The sequence below is a fragment of the Camellia sinensis genome, chromosome 1 (assembly GCF_055761805.1).
Source record: "Camellia sinensis isolate YWXY chromosome 1, ASM5576180v1, whole genome shotgun sequence".
In the NCBI taxonomy this organism is placed as follows: Eukaryota; Viridiplantae; Streptophyta; class Magnoliopsida; order Ericales; family Theaceae; genus Camellia; species Camellia sinensis.
In genome coordinates, this window is record NC_138961.1 from 113,150,623 (window position 1) to 113,174,770 (window position 24,148).

At 36.6% G+C, this 24,148-nt stretch overlaps 1 protein-coding gene across 2 annotated transcripts; it reads right to left on the reverse strand.

The window, feature by feature from the left end:
• Positions 1-5,262: 5,262 nt before the first annotated feature.
• Positions 5,263-18,467, reverse strand: LOC114276514 (uncharacterized). Of its 2 annotated transcripts, none has more exons than XM_028218300.2 (6): positions 18,001-18,467; positions 17,633-17,859; positions 15,609-15,719; positions 8,785-8,940; positions 8,366-8,607; positions 5,263-8,092 (listed from the first exon to the last, which is right to left on the reverse strand). In XM_028218300.2, the coding sequence occupies exons 1-6, from the start codon at positions 18,357-18,359 to the stop codon at positions 7,769-7,771; spliced, it is 1,419 nt and encodes a 472-aa protein (XP_028074101.2). In that variant the 5' UTR covers positions 18,360-18,467; the 3' UTR covers positions 5,263-7,768. The 2 variants fall into 2 exon arrangements, with proteins under 2 accessions (XP_028074101.2, XP_082738514.1); XM_082882388.1 differs by having other exon boundaries at positions 7,583-8,092; positions 8,351-8,607; positions 18,001-18,465.
• Between the last annotated feature and the right edge of the window lie 5,681 nt (positions 18,468-24,148).

Here is a 24,148-nt window from a genome sequence, read left to right on the forward strand (position 1 = left end):
TCTGCCTTTTCTGGCTCTCGTATGCTGTAGGTAGATTTCATTGCTGCCATGGAGTAATTCTTCGCCAGCAGCTGATCGCTTTCGACTTCGTCTATCCCATGCTCTGTTGGGAATCGCAATAGTTGATGCAATGTTGAGGGAACTGCCCCCATTGCATACAACCATGGCCTTCTGAAGATGATGTTGTAAGGGGAGGGTGTGTCGATTATGGTGAACTCTATTGTTACCTTCCTGGTGCTCGCCTACACCTCCAGGCTGGTTGTTCCCAGTGGCCATGTCGGCGTTCCATTGAACCCAACCATTGGGCTATCGGATTGCTCCATATCGTCTAGGTGAAGGCCGAGCTCCTTGTAACATCGTACGTACATGATGTCGCAAGAGCTACCTTGGCCAATCAGGATGCGTTTTACTTGGCACTCCCCAACCTAGAGGGATACTACCAAGGCATCATTATGCGAATGCTGGACTATCTCAAGGTCGGCTTTTGAAAAGGACACTATTGGTCCTTGGCGCTCCTCTGCCGATGTCTCTTCTCCCCGACTTGGTAAACGTGTTGCAGGTGCTTCACCTTCTAGGTCTCCCCCCTAATTTCGTTCTCGTTAACCTTTGAGTGAATCACATTGACTATCCGAGGTCCTCCCGCCTAAGGTTGTGGTGCTGAGAGAGGCGGAGCTGTTGGCGCCTGAGGCAATCTTGCCTGTTCTTCCCTTATCCTGGCCTTATCGATGAGGTCTCTCAGGTGGCCTTGCCTCACCAGTTCTTCCAAGTGTGTTTTCAGGGCTCTGCAACCCTGAGTCGTGTACCCATCTTCATTGTGGTAAGCACAATGTCTGCCAACGTTCCTTTCCATAAACTCTCCTGGTGCTTTTGCTGGTGTTCTGAAATAGGGTTGGTTCCGAATCTGGTCCAGGACTTTGGGACTCGGGATTTGGAACACAGTTGTTACTGCCTGTGTAGCCCTCAGCTCTGTCTCTTGTTTGCTCGATCCATTGTTACCTCGACCTCGCTTCGGCGAGCCGTTTCCTTTCTCTTGCTTTATCTCCTTAGTCCCTAACGTGTCTTATTCGGCTCTGGCATACTTCTCGATTCTCGCCATGAGCTCTTCCATACTTTTTGGCAATGTCTTTGCCAAAGACTTTCGTAGTGGACAGTTGTCTTTCAGGCCGTTCTTGAAAGATACAACCGCCACCTCTTGATTACATTCGGGTATTCGATTGAACATCTCATAGTATCTTTTTGCATAGGCCCTAAGGCTTTCATCCTTGCTGATCTTCAGAGCCATCAAAGCGTCCACCCTTAATGGCTGCAGCTTGTTTGTCACGAACCTAGCCATAAACATCTCGACCAGGCCTTTCCAAGTCTTCACGCTTCCCTTTGGTAATTTGTGGAACCAATCTGATGCAATCTCCCTGAAGGATGAGGGGAACACTTTGCAGAGTAGTGGCTCATTTCCACTATACAATGCCATTAAGTTCAAATATAGTCCAATATGGAAGTTGGGGTCTAACTTACTATCGTATATTTGAAACTTCGGCATATTGAATCTCTTTGGTGCCTAAACCTGTCCAATTCCACCGAGAATGGTGTCCTCGGCTTATCTGGGGAGGTTACCTCGGCCTCGGCATTCTGTTGCTTCCTCTTGAGGTAATCTCTTAACTCCTCCTTTGTCCGCCCAGGAGCTCGGCTATCTCCTGCTTTCAGTCTTTTTGGTGCGCTACTTTCAGTCTCGTGGTGTGTCCTTTTCGACCCCTCTCCATGAGTTGTGTCGAAGCACAGTGCCTGCCCCTGAACATGCCAATGTCCTTTGGGGTCTGCCTCCTTTGTGCGGTGCGTCCTTCGTGATTCTTCTCTTCTTGACTCTCTTTGTCCGACTTCCCTAGAAGGTTGGTGAGAGTATCTTTCGCTCTCGTTGTGCTGAGGGGCTACAGGGATCATTTTCTGCCCTCCCTTCTGGGCATTGGCCGCTGGAATCGACGTGTCCTGCAGCGGGAATGGTGGCTGCATGACGTTATTTTGTATCATGAAATTGACAACCGACTGCAGGTCTGCCAATTTGTTTTTCATCTCTTTTACCTCTTTGTCCCTTCGTAGGCACCTATCCTTCCAAACTTGGAGGTCGTCCTCGTTGTAGTATCCACTTCGATCTGGTTTCTTTGGTGCGTCGCCAGTCTGGCCGACGTCTTTCATTCCGTGATTCTGGTCACGAGTTTCTGCATTGCATTCGTCTCCTGTGATATCAAGGTCAATAGGTCTCCCACCCCCAGTAGGAGTGTTGTCTCCAATCTTTTCCTTCTGTCCGTTACTGGCCATCTATTCTACTTTCTTTCCCACAGACGGCGCCAAATTGTGTGGGTGATTTTCCGATCATACTGCCCAACTTAGTATTCAGTTAGAGAACATTGGCAGAATAGATGACACCTAGCTAACCTGTAACAGAAAGAGTAGACTCCGGCGGTGGTTCGTCTACCCGGGGGCACTCCAACAATCAAGTCAGTATATCTCTCAAAGATAATCAACAGTGCTTAACTCACTAGATAGAATATAAATTGCATACCTTAGACCCATGGGGGTGCCTCTCTTTTATAGCAAACTCAATCTTAATCCCAATAGAAGCCTAGCTCTAATGGACTTAGGATTACCATCAATCTTGGACTCCTAGTAGGATTGTGATAAACTTCCTAAGAGTCTTATCCTTTCCCAACTGTAGTCTTCCCCTTTTCTAGGACTCTTGTGCCTTATCCGCTTATCTCGGATTCTGATATCTTCGGAGGTAACCTTGGCCTCGTCGAGATAACCTTGGCGTCATGTCCAGAACACGTGGCACCTCGGCTGACATGTCGGCGTCACCTTAGCCACGTGTTGGTACTTAGAAAATATATCCCCACACTCCTGAATCAAAAAAAAAAAAAAAAACTGGATGGCTCCATCATATCACAGTGATGCTGACTTGGCCGGCACATGGTACTGTAATTGGCTCATGATACCAAACAAAAAGGATAAAATTTACTAGTGGTTTCACGTGATTCTCTAGAATGAGGACTCTCGATTCTTATATTAAAGAAAAATGCTTGGTCACTGGAGCCTGCCTCTGTTTGAATGATGTGGTCAGACAATTGTTCGGATAATCAGTGTTATTTTTATCAATCGCAATTAGTGTCTTTATCAATTATAATTATTATTTTTATTAATCGGTGTGTTAACAAGCATTCGTCTAAATGACAAGCTAGACAACCTCTCGGACGACCAAGTGTCAATCGACATACGTAAATTCAAACAATTCAAGCGAGCTCAAATTCAATATATATATTAAAATCGAGAGTAAGAAGAGCTAAAAGATTTCTTTTTATCTCCTAAGACCATCTCAAATGATGAATAAAAAATTTCATTAAATTTGAGCAAAATTTTAATAAAAATTTTGATTTGATACTTTTCACTCAAATGCTAAAACTAAAATTTTCATCAAATTTTTTCGCATCCCTAGTTGTCCGGGCAAATGTCCTGGAAGTCATCTGGATATGAACAAAAAAACTATCAAAATTGCTCTGGGTGGACATTCGGGAGGATTTCCGGCCTAAAGGTTCTCATTTTATGAAAGCTTTGGTTTTACCTTTATTTGATATGAATTTGGTGAAATTGTCTTTTTTTTTTCTTTTTTTTTTTAACTGAATTTGGTGAGGGTTGGAGCGCCTCATTTGGCGCTTTTCGTCAAATTTCAAATTTGATAAAGCATCTAATACTGGATTGGAGATGCTCTACTGAGTATGAAAAAAAAATGTAATAAATTGCAAGGAGGGTTGGAAGGTCTCTTTTTATCTCCTAATGAGTATGAACAAACATGTTATGCAAATTAATCTTGTTTTAATTCTTAAAAGTTACTATTTTTTTTTTGGGGCAGGGACCGTGAGGTAAGGCGGGCAAGGCCACCACCTCAAGCTCCCAAATTATGTCTAAAAAATAAGATTTGAAAATAATTTTGATTTTAAGTTATGTTTGATTTATTAAAATAAAGTTGAATAGCGTAATCATTCTATGATAATATCTATTTTCATGTTTGTTTTACTAAAACACATTACAAACGAAATCACAATTCACTATTGTGAATGAATAGTAATTTTATAAAGTCTTAGGCCTCGTTTGGCAAGTGGCTGTTTTAGCCAAAAAGTTACTAAAAAAACAAACTCCCAAACAAGGCCTAAGGAATGACTATTCTATTCAATTCAATTTCAATTAAGTGAATCAAGCACTACAAAGTAGTAGTTTAAAAATGAAGATTTATACAAATAATTGAATTGATGAATCATTTAAAAAAAAAAATGGATGATTGCTTGTCAAATGTATGAATTATTTATATAATATTATTTGACTATACGAATTATAATTACTTCTTGAAAAATAATTTTTTTAAAGTTGAAATTAATCAAATTTTACAATTTAATTTACTACGTCAGGAAAATGTGTGAATAAATTGATAGTGTTAATAATTAAAAAAAATGTTTAAAATTTATCTCAATAATTATGATTTACGCCAATAATTATGTGTACCATATGTAACAAATTTATAGAATGTACAAGCAAAAAAATAAAAATAAGTTGAAGATTATTATTATTATACCAATATATATTTTAAAATATATATGAGAGTGGAAACTCATCTTCTCAGTTCACCTTAGGTCCCCAAAATGTTAGGACCGACCTTATTTTTGGGTAAATATGGGAGGAGAAAATTTTATTTTTATCCTTATAATTTGGCTCGATGATCAATTCTACCCCCTCCCAACTTTGCGTAATTTCAATTTTATCTCCAAATTTTTTGAAATAGTGGCAATTTGCCCCTTACCATCACCGGAAAAAGTTTTTTAAAAAAATTATATTTTGACCCAAATTTCAAAAGAAAAATACATACTTGCCATCTCTTACCTGAACTCACCATCTCTCCAACTCCACCGGCCACCACCATGGGCGGCTAGCCCTCCTCCACTAATCAACAACTCCATACATTGATTCCTCCTACATCCTAGTGGCTTCATCCACTACCGAACTCCACAACCCCGTGTCCTTTTCACTAATTTTGCGATCTTCATTTGAAGAAGAAGGGTGTAAATCATCTAGCAAAGAGTGAGCTTTCCCACCACCACAAATTTTCTTGGAAAATGACTCGAATTGTACTTGATACATACTTTCCAATGTTACATACTTTCCATTGTTGAAAATTTTTTTGTGGCTTCACACAATGTACACGAAAAAAACTTGTTCAAGCAACTACGCGAAAGAGGTGTACATTTCTATGGACACCCGAGTTTTGATCTTCTCTAAATCCTCATAATATGAATTCTCTCAGCTTCAATGCATGAGCTTGAAGAAGAAAAGGCTTTCTTTACCGAACAAGAAGTTGATTCTCACAAACCTCCAAAACCTTATTGCCATTGTTACTTCTTCTTTATCACCCTCAGAGAAAGCAAAAAAATCAACGCTGTTCACTCTTCTTTTGATGGTTGCCCAGATAAGCTCTTGCTTCTCTGATCATTGTGGTGGCTCCGGTTCTATTACAAACATAAAAGGCTCTAATGATCTGAGCTTTAATGGGAACAATAAAACCCTGAATGACAGATTGGTTCTATGTTCTTTAGTCCCCACAACAGACTTTGGCCAGGTGGTGGTGTTTTCATTCTCTAGTAACTCAAAATTTTGGGCAAATTCAGATAAATCTTCAGTGAAAAAGTCATCAAAGTTGGCATTGCAAGCTCATTTCATGGTGGGAGCTCTTGAGATGGGTTTGTTGAATAATCTAGATTTGAAGAGTTTCTTGGATGACCATGTGATTGAAATGGACCACCCATGGCGACTCACCCGAGCAATATCCAAATTGTTTTCTCAATCCCAAATGGGACAAGTCAACGGACCAGTACACGAACTTCGAGTTTGCCCTGAGCTCAATGGTCTCATCTCTGGCGGCTTCCAATTCGGCTATATCCAACAACAGCTTTGCATTCCATGAAATGATCGGAATACTTGCCAACATTTGCAACTCTGGCGAGATCTCCCCGCAGTCTCACCATTTGCTAGCGGCCATGGCGGTGGAAAACAGCAAGACTTTGAATTCACAGTCACATTTGCTAATTATGGGTCATTTCGTGAAAGAAAACTTGCCCAATTAGGGTTTCATGGGGAAGGGTTGCAGTGGAAGAGGGCTAGCCGCCGACAGTGGTGGCTGGCGGAGTTACAGAGGCGTAGAGAAGAGAAATGGTGAGTTTGGATAAGAAATGGTGACTTCGCATCTTTCTTTTAAAATTTTGGGGTCAAAATGTAGTTTTTAAAGACTTTTTTCTGTTTAAATGTGATGATAAGGGGCAAAATGTTAAGATTTCAATAATTTTAGAGGTAAAATTGAAATTACGCAAAGTTTAGGGATAAAATTGATCATTGAGGCAAAATATAGACCTAAAAATGAAATTTTCTCATATAAGAACTTTATAATACAAAACAAAGCATACATAAATGGGAATTTCATATTACAAAGTTAATTATTGTTTTTTTTTTGGGTAAGTAAAAGTTAATTATTGTTTATATTATTTAGTAAGGAATTTTTTTATACGAAGAGGAATATGATACTTTGCAAAAATACATATATTAAATGGGTTGTGTTATGGTTGAACATGCTTAACTCACATACGATTTGGGTTGTGTTATGATTGAACATGCATAACTCGCACATAATTTATATGACCCATGTGAAAATTTGTATCGATATGTAAACATGAACTCATTATTGACCTGCAAATATCCAAATATAACTTGAATCTAGTAATCATAAAATTTTAAATGTTTTATTCCTAGCTATTGGATTAAATTTTGGTATTAAAAGAAGACTTTTTTTTGTTTTTGAAATTTTGTTGTATGTTTGGACATTAATGGGTGATAAACGAGTCGAACGAGTTGAACAATTAACTATTCAATTTTGGTTTAAAAAATTTAATGAGTTTCAAAATTTGTTCAAATTTAATTCGTTAAACTTTAAAGTTGATCCCAAACGAATTTTTGTCTATCCAAACTTGAATAGTTTAATTAGTATTTTTCATATGAAGCGTATCAAATTGAGCCAAACGAGTAATTAATTGTTCAAATTTAGTTTAAAAACTTTAACAAGCTTAAAAATATGTAAAATTGACTTAGTTACTTAACGAATTGAGATCAAACGTGCTTTTAACAAGCGGAATACAAGTCTATCTTGAGCTATTTAGTTCGTTTTTCCCCCCATCATCCAAGTTTAAGCCATTAAATAACTCCCAATCAGGTTGATTGATAAATATGATTAAAAAAAAAAACAAGAGCAAAAAACACTGAAACAGTGCCCTCCATCGAAAAAATACAAAAATACGAACAGTGCTCTCACCAGCTATGGTGTTAGGAGGGGCAACAAAATGTAACGCTTGCAATATCCCAACTTCAAAACAAAACACCAATGACTGCTTCATAATATCAAAAGAATAATGTTGCCCAAACCAAATTTTTGTAGAATATTTTCATATTTGTGATCCTTTCATTGTAAACCAAAACACTCTATACCATGACTCATAATTTAAAAAACAAAACTCGCATTTCATTTGGTCTAAATTTTTTGAATAAAATTTTTGCTCATGTAACCATTTTTCATATAAAAAAAATGCCAATATCACATCATTTTGAATGAGTTGTTTGTATAGTTTTTTCCTTGATAGATTACAGTTACTAAGTTACAGAACAGCTCAGTTTTCTGATATTCAGAATTAGTTTATATGTACTTAAGAACTGTCACTCCAAAAACAATGCCTAGGAAAGTAGCAATTGCAATGCCAAAGATGCCAGCAAGAATACCAGGAACAACTAAAGACCTCCATCCTTTGGCTGTGGCCATTCCACAAGCTGTTGTAGGGCCTCCAACATTCGCATTTGATGCCAAAAGCAATAACCTCAGGTCCAAGCGAAACAACTTTCCTAATCCAAGGATCACTGCAAGATGAACCGCGATCTGGACCAAAGCAAACATGAATATGCTTGGGGCCGTGTTGATGACATTCCATATGTTCCCACTAGCACCCACCACAGTGAAAAAAACCTGTGAAAACAATTAACACCATACAAATCAGCACAACTACAATAGAAAGACTAGGCTATTCTTGTCAGTAGCGTGAAGCTGCCAAAAAGAACCATGAAAACAAAGCTTTTGTCAGGGCACTGACTATTATTACTAAGCATGGTTAATGTTTAGTAAAAGAATGGTTAATATTTTCATGGAAAGATACAATTAATGAGAATTCATATTAAACACACACTTTGGAATTTTGGAGTTGAGTGAAGGTAGATGAATTTACACAAGAGACAAACTTGCCTGCATCAGAATCACAGCCATAGCCTCACCAGAAGGTGCAAGGTGATCAAATTGTGTTGGAAATGCAGTTGCTAGAATAACAACAATTGCTGTAATGGCCGGAAGGCTACCTCCTTGAATTCCAAAGTGTTTCGTGAATAAAGTGGCTATCTTGCAGATAGCAAATGATACAGCAATGGCAGTTGCAGTCTGCAACACAGGAAGCTTGTTGCTCGTTTCTGACCCCATATTTGATCCCACATCTGTTAAATTCCAGTTATCATTAAAGGATAGATATTATGGTGACAATTCGTTCATCAGCTATGGCAATGTTTGTTTCCTTAGCTCTTTTTAACAGTGGCTATGCCAATTCAGATTTTCTAGAGGATACGTACAAACAAAAACAAACTGATCAATAAATCACTATTCCATCAACACACCATTGGTTGATGTTGAAGACTCCGGAGGTATTTTGGAAGCCAATGCAAACAATGTTGTAAAATATACTGCACAGATAACATTATCTGCAGCTAGTCCTGCAGCTAAAACTGAGGGAGAGACGCCAAGGGCTTTGGAAATGGCAACATAATTGACAGCTACACAGAATTAGAAACAGAAACTTCATCAGTCATGCTGAAAAACTTGGAAAAGGGAATGCCACTTGTAAAAGAATATCACAACTCAAAGAATTTAAACTTAATATATATATCATGACAACTCACATAATTTTAAGCTTAAAAAAAAGGAAGATGAAGAAGAAGAGAAAAAAACCAGACTAACCATTTTGCATATGAATAAAATTCAAACTTTCAAAATTGCATACTAGATTCTATTAATGTAAAGCAGAGCAATCCAGGTTATCGGCATGGGTAAAGGAGTGAGGCCAACTTGATCTTACCAGTTTAAACCATAGGCAAAGTGAAATTAGTTAAATTCATTTTAAACAAATGTGCTATTTATAATACCGGTGTTCATGGATCGGAATGGTTTGGCTTTAAGGTAAACCAAGAACCAAATCAATACCTGTGGTCCCAAAAATTTGAAAACCAAATTAAACAGTGAAATCTTTGGAACCAAACTGCAAACTGGTTCAGTTTTGGTTCGGTTCCATGTAGCAATGCTAAGAAATTTATCAATATATCAATTATTCATTAAAACAAATATTTATTCTACCCATAAAAAATATTTCAAAAATTTTACAAGTATACTTCAAAATTTTAGAATATTCTCCAAACTAAATTTTATAAAATGTGTACAGGCATAACAAATTCATCTTATCATATAGCAATTACTGTAGAAATACAATTTTAATAATATAACAAGGGATCCGTTATTCCCACTCTATTTTGCTTCAAATGCACTCCCCTCTTTGTCCTTAATATACATAGTTATGTTAATACCCTTTCACACAAAATTCACTCCCTGAAAAAACCAAAATTTCAAGGGTATTAATGTAACTATGTATAATAAGGACCAAGAAGAGAGTGTATATGAAGCAAAGTCGAATGGGAATAGCGGCTCCCTATAACAAGTGTAAAAATCTGCAATTTTGTCCTAAAAAATAAGGGGGGCTGGGTTTTAAGCTTTTACAGCTTGGAATAAAGCTGCAATGTTGAAGCATTTATGGGCTATTTGTAAGAAAGCTGATTTTTGTGTGTCAAATGAATTCATACTTATATCATAAAAGGCTGTTGTCTCTGTGGTCCATATCTTTACCTGCTGATGCTTCATGGACTATAGAAAGATCTTTAGAGTGGTTTGTCATTGGCAATGGTAATGATACTTTTTTTGGGACTTGATAACTGGCAAGCAGGGATATTGGAATTGGCCTAAGAGAAGAAATAGGAGTATTCAACAGATTATAACTCATATGCCTCATTCTTTGAGGCCTGTTATTACTAAGGATGACTATATGTAAGGTGGCTTCCCAAGTCTAATAATCAATTCACCATTCATTCTGCTTGGAAGGCAATTAGGGAATGTAAACCAATTGTTCCACGGTATAAAGTTGTGTGGTTTAGAAAGCAAAAATCTTTTTATCTCTCTAAACTTTTTCTCTTAAACCTTCATCCCGAGCCTCACCGCTGGCCGGCCACCGCCAATGGCCATGGTGGCCAGCTGGCCTCTTCTTTCTCTTTGCGTGTGCGCGTTTTGTTTTCTTCAATAAACTAGAACCCCCCATAGTTTTATTACTCTCACCATAGTTAGTTCTTAGTTTGTTTAGGGTGTTTTTATTCTTTAGTTTTGGTGATGGGTGCCTCAATTTCGGACGTTTCTGAGAGAGTTTTCGGTTATAGGTTTAGCGGCTATGGAAGAAAGGGTGAGGGGGGTTGTCAATTCCACCATTTTCGGCGATCTTAGATCTATCATTTCCGACAGACAGTGGCTCCAAATCTATTGTGTTTAGCAGTTGGTTGTTTTTGGGCATTGTTTTCGAAGGTATCAGATGATGTGTAATTGGGATGTTTGGGCGTTGGTTGGGCATGGGTTGGGTTTCAGCAGATGGCTTCGGTAGGTGGGTGTTTGAGAGGTGGCTCCAGCTTGGGTGTTGGTTGGGCAGGTGGGTGTTTAAGGGGTGGCTTCAGTTTGGGTGTTGGATGCTTTTTTGAGTGTTCGGCAAATGGGTGTGGGGGATTTGGAGGGTGTTTGATTGGTTGAGTTTGGTCGGTTGTATGTTGTTTCGTTGGGAGTTTTGAGAGGGTGTTTGTGCGGGGGGCCTTATTGTTTTTCGGCAATTTTGGATCGGTAATGGACGGTGGTCGGGGTGAAAGAGGAGAGGGAGCAAAGGAGCTTGTTCATGAACGAGGAACAAGGAGCTTATTTCAACAATCGCAACAAGTACATGGAGGCGGAATCGAGATGGTGTGTATTGGAGCTGCAGCGGCGGAGATGGCGATGGAGCTGGAATTGCAAGATGGGATGCGAGCAGTAGCGGAGGTGGAGTAGCAGAAATGGGAGGCGAGTGCAGAGATGGGGCTGTGGGATGGTTGCTCGTGGTGTTTTTCGTCCTCTTTGGCAGGGTTTTTTTCTTAGTGATGTGCGTGGAGGTTGGTGAGGTGGATCAATATTTGGGGATGTGTTTTTGGGGAACAGAAGGTTGTGGGATTTCAGTGTGGCTTTGGGTAGTGTGTTTTGGCGTGGGAAAGATTTTCTGGGCGGTTCAAATCTTTCTGGTGTTTTGTATTTAAGAGCTTCTCAATTATTATTTTTTTCCTTGTAAAACTTAAAAAATCATGAGGCTGAGGGGTTGGTTGTGTGGATGCGAGTAGCAGTACTAGGGGAGTTTGAACTCTCTGAACCTGTCTCTGTACATTTCATTTCCGTGTACCTTTAATTTCATGTTTTTAATGAAAATTTTACTTTGCCAATCAAAAAAATAAAGTTGTGTGGTTTTCCCAAAATGTTCACAGATGGACATTTGTACAATGGCTGAGCTTTTTGGGGAACTTATCTACCAAAGATCGACTTAAGAAATGTGGTGTGACAAATGATGCAACTTGTGTTCTTAGCAGCCACGATGATGAATCCCATTGCCATTTAGCTGCTATTCAAAGAGTATTTGGAAGTAGATTCTAAGAAGGAATCACACTAATAACATCACAGGGATCCCCTTCCACTGGAAGATGAAATTCGGTGTGCTATTGCATATAATTGCCATTTCTTTCACTCAATCAATTTACAAACTTGCAATGTGGGATTGCAAGTTTTTATGGATTGAACAAGATTGAAGCCGGGGAAATGGTTGAATTTGCCAGCAGTGTGAAAGGAATAGCATTGAAGAAGACTCAGTAGGAGGCAGCCCGACTCCTACCCAATGTGAACCTGCAACCATCTACCAAGTGCGGGGTGAAAGGAATTGTAGGATCTTCTCTCTAAAAAGACTGAGTCTGATCGAGTGACTGCTTGGATCATTGCTGATGTGATATCTAAGTTGTGTTCATGGAGGAAGGTTGAATAGTCTCAGGAGAATCGTCTTATGTGCTCTTATTGAAGTATTTCTAGAAGATTTTTTCAGTTATTGTGTAAATTTCCTTTGGTAACTGTGTGACCAGTGTTTCACTCTATGTTTTCTAGTTGAATTTTTTCTGTTTGGAATCTAGATACAGGTTGTTTGCATTGTTAGTGCTATAAAATTTTAAGTTATCCAAAAAAAAAAAAAAAAAAAAAAACACGAGCGTAAAAATATATAAATAGTGAAAAACACAATACATAAACATATATATCTTTATATAGAGTGGAAAATATTTTCTACATAGGATGAATAAAGGTGTCATCAGCATTGAAATAAGATCCCTATCTATAAAAAAAAAAAAAAAAAAAAAAAACCATTGAAATAAGATTGAAGTTCTAGGAAGTCAATGAGAAAGAGAACAGATTCCTTGTGAAATACCCCTAAATATATATATATATATATCAAAATTAATAAAAAGTAAGGAACGGTTTGGTTTAATTCAGAATTTTGAGTCTTAATCTGCAAACTCAACCGTAATCAACAGTTCTTAATTTATTAGAACCAGAACCAAACCATCTCCTAAATGGTTTGGTCTGGTTCAGACGGTTTAGTGGTCTGACTTGGTTTTTTGAACACTCCTAGTTTATAAAGGGAAATGAGGAATTTAGAAGATAATGAAGATAAATAGTATCCCTCACAAACATTAGTCTCCAAAACCAATAAAAACTTTTAACGGGGAAAACTTATATCACACATGCCGAAGACATACAAAAATTAGGTAATTGGTGATAATTTTAAAACTCTTGGTTATACTCTATATATTTATAAAAAAAAAAAAAAAAAAAAAATGAGAGCTACTAATAGCTCCGACTTTTTTATTTTAGAAACCCCACCTTCTTTATTTTTTGGGTAAATTACTAATACATCCCCAGAGATTTACTTAAAATACGAATTGTTCTCTGTAATTTTGGAAATTACATACTACCCTTTGAAGTTGATAATTTCATAAGAAATGACCCACTTCATTAATAAATCATCATGTTAATTAACAATTTTTAATGATGTGAGATTTATTTCTATTAATAATTTAGATAATTTTATTGTTATATAGAAGAACAATTAGGAATTTCATTTTTTCAGTTAATTATGTTAAATAAAAAATTCTAATAAGGGAGTATTTATAATTTTACAAACCACAGAGATTAATCTGTATTTTAAGCAAATCTCATAGGATGTATATGTTATTTACAATTATTTTTTAATTACAAATTTACCCTAACATAAAATACCAATTTTATCCTCATCCTTAACCTCCCAAACCCAAACCCAAACCCAAATCCAAACCCTAGCCCTACCGCTACCCCAACCCCTACCCCACCCACAATCACCACTTGCGGCCAACCCTCCCCAACTTCTCCTCGGCCACCCTTGTCAGCGAATTTAGCCCTCTCTCCCACCTGTGCCATCCTTTCCGAAAGTCAACTACAATAAAGAAAAAAAAAAAAAAAATAGAAAACTCATTCAAATCAAACATATATATAATAATTGTAAATCAATTATATACAATATTTTGGTATTTAAGAGATGTTTAGGTGTGGTTAGTTATCATTTTGATGTATTTTCGTGCGGTTTGAAATAAATGGAGTCAAAGCTCTGTTTGACTCTAGTTTGTTGAACAAATTACGATTGTTTGGCCTTTGATAGCCAAACATTGTCAGGTTGTTTGGATTATTAAGGTCAAACGTGATCAATTTCACCAATGTTATCCCGCTCGGTAGGGTAGAATCAAACAAACTTGGTTTGTTTAGTTGTTTCTACTCGAACAAATGGCCAAACAAATCCAGTTCGTTTGGCCATGGTTATCCAAACAAAATTCGAACACTGAAGAGGAACGGTACAAAAAAGTTTGTTGAGGTAAGGGAGGGTTATTGCTAGGCGACAACAGATGTGCGAAAGGGGGTTGGTGGATGGGAGCTCCAGTAGTAAGGGTTGTGATTTTGTGAAGTGAAGTCCCACATCACCTAAGTATTAAAATAATGTTAAGCATATAAGCGTAAAGGAACCCTCACCTCAATAGATAGCTTTTGGGGTTGAATTCTACCCAAGACCGTGTAATATGGTATCAAAGCCGAAGTACTTAAGGATTGATAGGGTGTGTGTCTGTGGCTTGCATGTTAGGTGTGAGGAAGTGCGTGAAGCAAAGTCCCACATCACATCACTTGAGTACTAATGTTAAGCATATAAGTGTGAAGGCACCATTACTTCAATATCTAGCTTTTTGGGATTGAGTTCTACCCAATACCATGTAACATGGTATCAGAGCAATTTTAGAGGGGGTACTTGAGTAAAATGGCATTTTTCAATGGCAGTCATCAACTCAAGTGAGTTTTAGGAGAAGTTGCCGATGGACAATGCGACAAATGGGTGCATTTCAGCTAGATTGATCAAAGATAAATGAGGGAATCTTGGCCAGAAGTGAGATTGGCTGTCGAAGGTAGGCCATTAACACACAGGTGATGGACTCATCAGTGGAGCTGGTACACACACTGCAGCACAGCTTTGTGCTACATCAACGAAGGTGTTGATCGTTTGAGTGGAGGAGAATGTCACAAGTTGCCTTTCAAGGCCAACTCTGTGACGCTTTGCATTTGTGGGTGTGACTAAGAGTGCTCAAGACTAGCCTTGGAAGTGCCTAGATGATTGGCATCGAGATTCCAAGTCAACAGTTTGGTGCCTCAACGTGGCCCCAAGGTTGGCCCCAAGCAGACCAAGGTGCACACACTGACAGCAGCAAGCAGCAGCCGAGTGCATATTCCATGGTGCTGATGGGTGCCGAAGGTGGTGGAGGAGGTGGCCAGAGGTTGGGGTGCTGGAGGAGGGGGTTTGTTAGAGGAAAGGTTGTGGCAGGTGTGGGCATCCAAAGAAAGGGGTATTTTTGAGATTATGGTGGGGGTCCAAAGAAAAAAAGGGTGGAAAGGAATTTGGGTGGTGGGGATCCTAAGAAAATAAATGGCGCTATCAGCAGCTTCTTAAAAAATACCTAGTACAAGTCACAAAGCATGATTTCCTCTCCAAATAAACATTGAGTGCATATTCCCAACGCAACGAAAAATAAGCAACAAAACAGGAGAAAAGTCACTTCATCAAGCAACACATAAGGACTTCATTTTCCTCTGGGTTATAACAAAGCTACATAATTAGTATTTAAGATTAGACAGGATTACATGGTGCTGTTGTCAATCATATAATAGATAAGGGGTTCAAGAAGCTCATAGAAAAGGTAGCTTGCAACCATTATTCACTATAAAGTACCTCCACCAATATGTCTACCCATGAGCGCAGCAGCAATCTTCCAACTATCTTGACCGAGAGATCGCATTGGTACCATTAAAAATGCCACAGCAGTTCCAATGGTTGTTGCAACTGTTATAGTAAAATAAAATAAATAAATAAATAAATAAAAACAATAGTTAAAGAAACTGTGGAGCAGATAATGTAGAAAACCAAAGTTGACAGCATGATCTTCTTATAAAAGAATATTCATCAGTCTCTAGCAATATACTAAGTCACAGCTTATAAACTGATAGCTACGGATGGCCAATTCAGAAATTCTCTTACACCATAAGCATGTGCTGTGCTGTGAAATTATAAGAATGGATTACAATATCTGCACCTACCAAGATTCTTCATTATCTTAGCATGACTAAGAGAGACACAGATTAATTACCAAAAGACAATCAATGATAATGGCCTATTGCAGCAAAAAGTTTTATTTTTTTATTTATATATATATATTTTTTAAATCCCTTAACTTCTGATGAAATATGACAGAATATGGTAGCAATTAGATTGAAATTGCTTCCGAACCAACGAAGCACACCTAACTGCAGACCTCACAAAATTAATAGCCAAAACTAAAAGGCACTTGTTGCATTTAATAAATAAATAAATAAATAAAAAGAGCCAAAAGTCATGTCAAAAAATGGTGAGGCTTCCCTTCAAAAAAGAAGTTTGATCACCCTGGCATCAACCCTTCAATCAAGGGAATATTATTCATGAAACTTCAAAACTTTGACAAATATTGCTGTTATCTTGTATAACGTAAAAACTTAAAGAACAGACAATACTTTTTCAAGAAGAGAATGAAAGGAAAAATGAAAAACTAGAAGTTGATAGCACCAATGGTGTTTGTTTGACAACACATGGCAGATTAGAATGCAAAGTACAAATAATTTCAAATATTAAACCAATGGTTCGAAAAAACAAAAAACAAAACCAAAGGAATTCTATGAATTTGAAACTAACGACCACATTCAATTACAGTTGACATCTTTCATAAAATGCCCATCCATTAGGTGAGTTAGACAATTGCCCAAGGCCCCCAAACTTTTAGGGACCTTACTGATATATACTATTAACCAAACGCCCTTAGTAATGTTCAAAGCTCAAAAACTTCATTATTTCTTTGGGCCTAAAAGGGAAGTTGACAAGGCCTCACATGCTCAAATCATAATTTAAAAAATAAAAAAAGTGAAGCGTCATGTAATTTTTTTCCTTCTATATTTGTACTGGATCAAATAAATAAAAGACACGTGCTAGAATGTTCTAGATAATTTTTTTTTTTTTTTCCTTTTGGTTTGGCCCTCAAAATAGTAAAGCATCCTAGAAGCCTAACATCTTCTAACAGGATCAACAGTTAATTATAAAAACTTAACTAGTAAGTGGATTAAAAATATTATCAATTAAAAAAATGCTAGAAAAACTTCATTGCAAAAACTTAATTAGTAATTATTCTAAAAAAGAACCAATTTTTATATAAATTAATATTTAATAAAAAAGCATCCATTCGAAATTTCACCTGAAGCCCCAAAAATAATTGAGCCACCCCTTGCAATACGGTGGAATTACATGAAATCTAATTCTTCACTAGATTTAAGTATTCATAGAGAACACCACACGGTAATCAGAAGAAAGATTTTTCATCTATCTTCTCTTATGATTTCTCCTTATGAATCCATCACAGAGCTTCATTTTGGACATTTTATCCAATGAACTTCCCATGAAATACTACATCAGCATACAAAAATGAGAAGCCATTGGTACCATTCGGATTTTTTCTATCCAAGGAATTTATTTCCATGAAATTACTACACATGCATTCAAAAGGAAAGTCATTGCTCAGGAGTGATCAAAAAACACAATCAAGTGAAAAATAAGATTTTAGAGAGGCAAACCAAATTACCAATTGTACAATAAATAAATAAATAATGCATTTAGAAACAAATATGAGAGCACAAAACCTAAAATTGCAATGTTAAGAAAGAAGAAGGTAGTACCTGATCCAAGCAAGAAGGCCAAGAGCAGCGTCCCAGTGGACTTTATGACTCGACGCAAGTCGGCTCGAAACAACAGCAATGGAACAGCCATTGGGAGCAGGAACTCCAATACAATAGCATATGCCGGGGCTTCACTCGATATGATCCCCAAATTACTCGCTGCAAGTCCAACCAAAGTGCTAACCAACGCACCACTCAATGTACTCCCAATCTTTGTCTTCTCTGACCTTCCTCAACAAAACAGTCAGAGAACAGAAGCAATCAATCAAAAAGAAACACAAAAGAGAAAATCAAGTCCTAATTATATATTGTTTGTTGATGAATAAATACAGAGATTGAAATGGAGTGAGTCTACAAGTGTAGTGTACCAGATACCAAAAGCGCCGACGGAGAAGAGAGCAGTCCAGGTGCCCCATTGATCATGGGGAGAAATGAGAGGGAGATTAAAATGCGATGATTTAACAGTTAGGGTGGAACGAATCGAATTGGGGTGTATTGTGGGTAAAATGAGAGGAGAGAAGAGGGGGGATTGATGATGATCTTCTTGTTTGATATGCGAGAATGATGATGATGATGATGATGATGATGATGAATATTGGGGTTTTGAACTGAAACTGATGGCCGTCGCGGAGACCGTTGTGCAGATGTTTTGGCGGGAACAGAAGAAGCACGGGCGTTGCTGCTGCTGCAGCTGCAGACACTTGGCCACCACCGTTGATGATATCATTGAACGCGATTTCTGTTTAGAGTGGGGTGCTGGGGAGAAGTAGCGTTGTCAGTTCACAAGAAGTCGCCGCTACAAAATATTGTAGGAGTAGGCTAACGGTTTATATGATTTGCAAAAATCGTCCAACTCGTTTAATTTGTATATAAATGGGCGGTTTTATAAATATAATAATGTGAGCGGATACGATTTAAAATATGACATCTTTATGAATTGTGGGTTTAATCCGCACCCATAAGAAAGCGCCTGTACTTTATTTATTTATTTTTTATTATTATTGTTTTATTTTAACTATTGATTACATTTATATATCCCCACTTAGTTATTTTTGTCCAAAACAAAATGCTTTTTATTTTTTGAACTTCTCTAACATTGCATTTGATAATAGTATTATATTAACTGAAACTGAATAATTACTAATCATATTATTATTATTATATAACTGAACTTGTCCCGAATGAAGTGTGATTTGGAATTTTAAATTCCTTAATGAATATGCAGTTATAGTTTAAGATTTTGAAATATATGTTTGGGTTAGTTTATGATTTGATTTAAGATTTTGGATGATTTGTTTATGTTACGAATTGGATTTGTTGTATTTTTGACTTTATAAGTTTAAATTCATTAATTATTAATGTTGGAGCATTTTAGAAAACGGGGAGAAAATGGTCCAAAATAAATATTTACAAAATGAGAAAAAAAATAAGGTTCAAAAATAAATTTTTGAAAACAAAAAGTTTAATTCGCAAACCGCCCGTACATCCGCAAACTCTATCCGCACAAACCGTAAACCGCACTGTGAGCAATTGCGGGTTATCTTTTCCCCAAACCGCATAGATGCGGGCGGGTCCAAACCAATCCGCAAACCGTCCAAATCCGAACCGCGAACACCTTTACAAAATACAATAATAAAACCGAAATGCTATGCTCCAGATTTTTGGAGGGGACCTTTCTATCATATGCATCCTTCATCCTTATTTATAATCTTTATATTTTTTTTATTTTTTATTTTTTCGGCTCCACTTTGACTACTATAAAAAAAAATTAAAAAAAATTATTTTTTTGAGTCATAATTGAAAGAAAAAAAGAAGAAGAAGAAGTCATAATTAAACATCACATGTGATATAATCAAATATGTCATAACTAAAATATTGTTATAATTAAAAAAGAAAAATAATCATAATTAAAAAAAATAACATAACTAAAGATACATATGGTACCTCATTTTCAAAGAGTACGTATAATAATATATTTTTTTTGGGTGAATAACATTTTTTATTTTTATGATCTATTATATTATTAATTATGATTAATATTAATTATAAAATTATTTTTATTATAATTCAAGAATCATTTATTATAGTTTATATAATGTTTGATTATGAATATTTTTCGTTTTTATTAAAACTGTTACCATATTAAATTATGTCCAACTTATTACCCATTTTTTAAATTTACAGTATTTCCCCAGGGTAAGAAATTATGTCAAACTTATGGTAAAAACCTTTAATGTTACCCATTTATTAAATTTACAGTATTTCCCCAGGGTAAGAAAGTAACTGTGGCTGAACAAAGAAACAAGAAGACTGTCAAATGCTTTGCCAACGAATAGTGCGTTAGACGTCGATGCGCCATTAAGTTACTTTATTTATATATTGATTGGTCCTTATCGTGATCGTTTCTTTCATCGGATGGTCCTCATTTCGTCAAAAGTCACTTTCATCATAAGTCGTTAGATCCTTGCTTATCGAACGATCTATGAGTGATTTGGAATGATCTACATAAGTATATATTTTGACTTTTTATGAAATATGAATTGGGTATGAATTTGGTTTGAAGTGATGTGATAGAGAGGTGATATGATTTAAATGAGATGATGTGACGTAAATAGAATAGTGATTTTTTAACTTTTTGACTTTTTTAAGTTATGACAAGCAAGGTTTAGATAATGTTAGGTCATAATAGTCAAGTTGTATTACACACTAATCGATGGATTACAGATGATCGGACTGCATTCCCTTGCTAGTGCTAGTCTAGTGTCACGGACTTGGTTGTTTCCAGGCTATCCGTGCGGCACTTAGACAATTTCAAGTCTCACTTGTTGATACTAAGTCAGTCTAACTCACACACTTGTAGGAAAGAGAAGTTAGAAAAACATAAGAGAGTTTGAGAGAATGCCCACACCTGTAGGAAAGAGAAGTTAGAAAAACATAAGAGAGTTTGAGAGAATGCCTTGTACTCACTTTGAGAGAAAGCTTTCAATTCTTCGTTACTTGGGTCTACTTGGGTGGTTTGGGCAAACGAGACCCTCCCCCTTTTATAGGCTACAATAAACATTCTAGAACTACAAGTATGGAGAGTGTTTTAGACACTTCCTCCTACTACATCTAATAGACTATTCTAGAAGCATTTTAGATCTACATGGATGGAGATGATTCTAGAGCCTTCCCTCGTCCTTTCAAAGAACCTATTCTAGAATATACAAGAACTATGTACAAGCTTCTAGTCTTATGTACAATTGTCTACCATGCTCTTGATTGTTCTAGAGAATTCTAGAGTATGCTATTTTAGCCTCTCCTCTTGTAGCCATTCTCTAAGGAGTTCTGGAAGCTTCTAGCAATCTCCATAGCTTGCTAGTGCTTTCTTGTGAGGGGTAGCATCCAAATTTATCAATCCGTGACACTAGGCCATAGCCCACCTATTGTTCTCCTTGTCCGTTGGATGAGTGTTGATCCAATGGTCTTTGTCATTTTTGAGGATATCCTTCTAGAATGATATCTTTGCTTTTTAGACATCATTGGCCTGAACCATTACTTTTTCTGAGTTTATACTCCTTGAGCCTAATTAGTTCTGGGCCTGGCTCTGTTTTATTGACTGGATCTAGCTTTGCATTTTTACCACAAATGGTATGAAACAATATTCAAAAAATTAATTAAAAAAAATTAAAGTTTGAAATTTAAATTTAAATTATTTGTCTGTTTTCATTAGATAAAACTAGAAGGGAAAAAAAAAATATTTTAATCATTATATTAAAAGTGTTGCTAATAACCCCTAATTTATTACTTAGGACTCCTTTTTCTTTCAACCCATTACAAAATTTAAAATTGGAAAAATTTCTAGAACCTCACATAATAATAGAACTATCATTCCTACAAAATATTACACGCCCACATAGATTCACACCTTTACAATTAGCAAACCCGTAAAAACCTAACCCCCTCCTAAAAACCTAACATCGCAACTCCACCCTCTTTGAAAAAACAATCATTGCATCAACGATCTCACCATAGACCTATTATTATGTAATTTTAAAATTATATTTTTAACTTAGAAGGAAATTTAAGAAGGGGTGAATTGAGTTTCTAAATAAATTATTAAATTAAAAATTTAACCCAGATAAATAAATACATAAATAAATATACGAAACAATATATAGTAGTTCGGCACAACTAGGCCTACGTCTACTCCGGAAGTTCTTCCTTGAGAGTTCTCTACCATTCTTCATATACTAATAGCGCCACTAGCTTCACGAGTGCGAGTAAACTTTTACAACAAGTGGTCAACTCCAATCACTCCAACCAAGTGATTTTATTACTCTTTTTACAAGAATAAGAATAAGGGATATAAGACCATTTTACAATAAAAGCTCAAAATCTCAACAGATTTTCTCTCAATAGAAATAATTTATCACTGAAAGCACACAACACAATGTTTGGGGACACTTCAATATCACAAAATTTTCTCTTCAACACTTATTGTATTTTTCTCCAAGCAAAATACCCATTTTATAGCACAAAATCTACCGTTGGGAGAAGAGACACTCCTCTTTTGACACCACGAATCACGTAGGCATGCTCATCTTTTTGACTTGGTGACGCTTCAGATTGCAACTTGAATTCACGCGAAAAACACGCCAGCTTTGAAACAGTTGGCCAAATGTCGCTTTCAGTAAATAGTAATACAATTTTTTCAAACATTTCTCATGAAAAACAAGAGGGCACAGCAACTACATAGTAACTTTTTTATTAAAATATTTGGTAAAATCTTTATTAAAATATTTATATGCATAGTAAAATCTCTTTAAAATAACATTTATAATAATTATGAAAATATATATTCCTTTTAAAAATTTTATAGTTGTTGTTGAGATTTAAAATACACTCTAATAAGAAATAACTCACTACCCCACGTGGGTATATCAAATTTGTCAAAAGATAACAACCAATCAATATCAAATTTGTCAAAAGATGAATAGTGATCAGCTGGATTTTTCAAAACGTGAAGAGTGAAAATTTCAAAATATTTACATAAAATCAGATATAGCATAGTAACTTCAATTTAAATAATATTTAACACAAATACATCTTACAACATATATTTTAAACAGATAATATTTTGTGTGAAATAATGTAAAATATGTATACTAAAAATCATGACAAATCTAATGTATGTTAGACATCATCAAAATCAAGCAACATTATTAACAATTTTTCCTTTTTTGATGATGGCAATACATGCATGAATTTGACACAAAATTTTATATGAATAAATACAACAAAAAAATGTTCAACATCATCATACATGCATTTATTTTCAATATATTTTCTCCACCTTTATTAACAAATTCTTTGTCATTATATTTTCTCCCCCATTATTAACATATTCTTTGTCAAAAAAAAAATTATATATTTCTTTTTCCCCCTTTGATAGCATTAAAATAAAGGTTAATATGGGTATAAAGAATCGATTTTGAAAAAAAATGTCACAAGAAATATTTAGGTGCCGTTTGGTAACACTTACGTTTTCAGTTTATATTTACAAAAATTTTAAAAACTCAAATAAAAGCTTATTTGGTAAATTTTTGATTTATAAATCAATGGTCTCAGTTTATAAATTTGGCCAAAAAATGTAAACTCAAAAAATGTGTTTCCGTTTTGAGTTTTCAATTTTTTTTTTACCACCCAACACTAGCCACCACCCGCTATCATTTTCCACCACCGTCTTTCGCCACCATCACCCACCCGCCACCACCACTCACCACCCACCTGCCACCACCATCCACCATCCGCCACCACCAGCCACCACCAGCCACCAGCCACCTACCACCACCAGCCACCACCACCACCACCACCCACCACCCACCCGCCACCACCACCCACCACCCGCCATTGTCACCTATCCACCGCCACCACCGTCACCACCACCCACCCGCCACCACCCACTACTACCCGCCATTTACAACCCACCTGCCACCACCATCCACCCACCCGTCACCGCTTTCCACCACCGTCTTTCGCCGCTACTTGCCACCACTTTCTACCACCGTCTTCCGCCACTACCACCCACCTACCCGCCACTTGCCACCATTTTCCAGCACCGTCTTCTGCCACCATCACCCACCACCTGCTACCATTTTCCACCACCACCCGCCATCATTTTCTACCACCGTCTTCCACCGCCACCACTCGTCACCACCCACCACCCGCTACCACTTGCCATTTCTCACTCTTTTTTATATTTTTAATTTTTTAAAAATATTTTGTCTAAACCAAACGCGTTTGTAGTTTATGTTTTTCTAAAAATAAACAAAAATCAGTTTATAAAAATTTTGTAAATATAAACTGAAAACGTAAACGTAACCAAACAAGCCCTTAACAATAAAGACGCAAGCATTTAACAGAATATAAAAACTCCTCCTGAATTAATGCACAAAAATAACACAATAGATTACAAATTGATAATACCGAGGGCTATTAAGATCCGGCCATATAGAACTACACCGAGTGCACTAG

Excerpts from the sequence above, each read along its gene's own strand:
- LOC114276514 (XM_082882388.1), bottom strand. The coding sequence starts at position 18,359 with ATGATATCATCAACGGTGGTGGCCAAGTGTCTGCAGCTGCAGCAGCAG. Across the intron at positions 17,860-18,000 it reads GTCGGCGCTTTTGGTATCTG|GTCAGAGAAGACAAAGATTG; the intron begins GTACACTACACT and ends TTGTTGAGGAAG. Across the intron at positions 8,093-8,350 it reads TGCAGGCAAGTTTGTCTCTT|GTTTTTTTCACTGTGGTGGG; the intron begins GTGTAAATTCAT and ends TTGTTTTCACAG.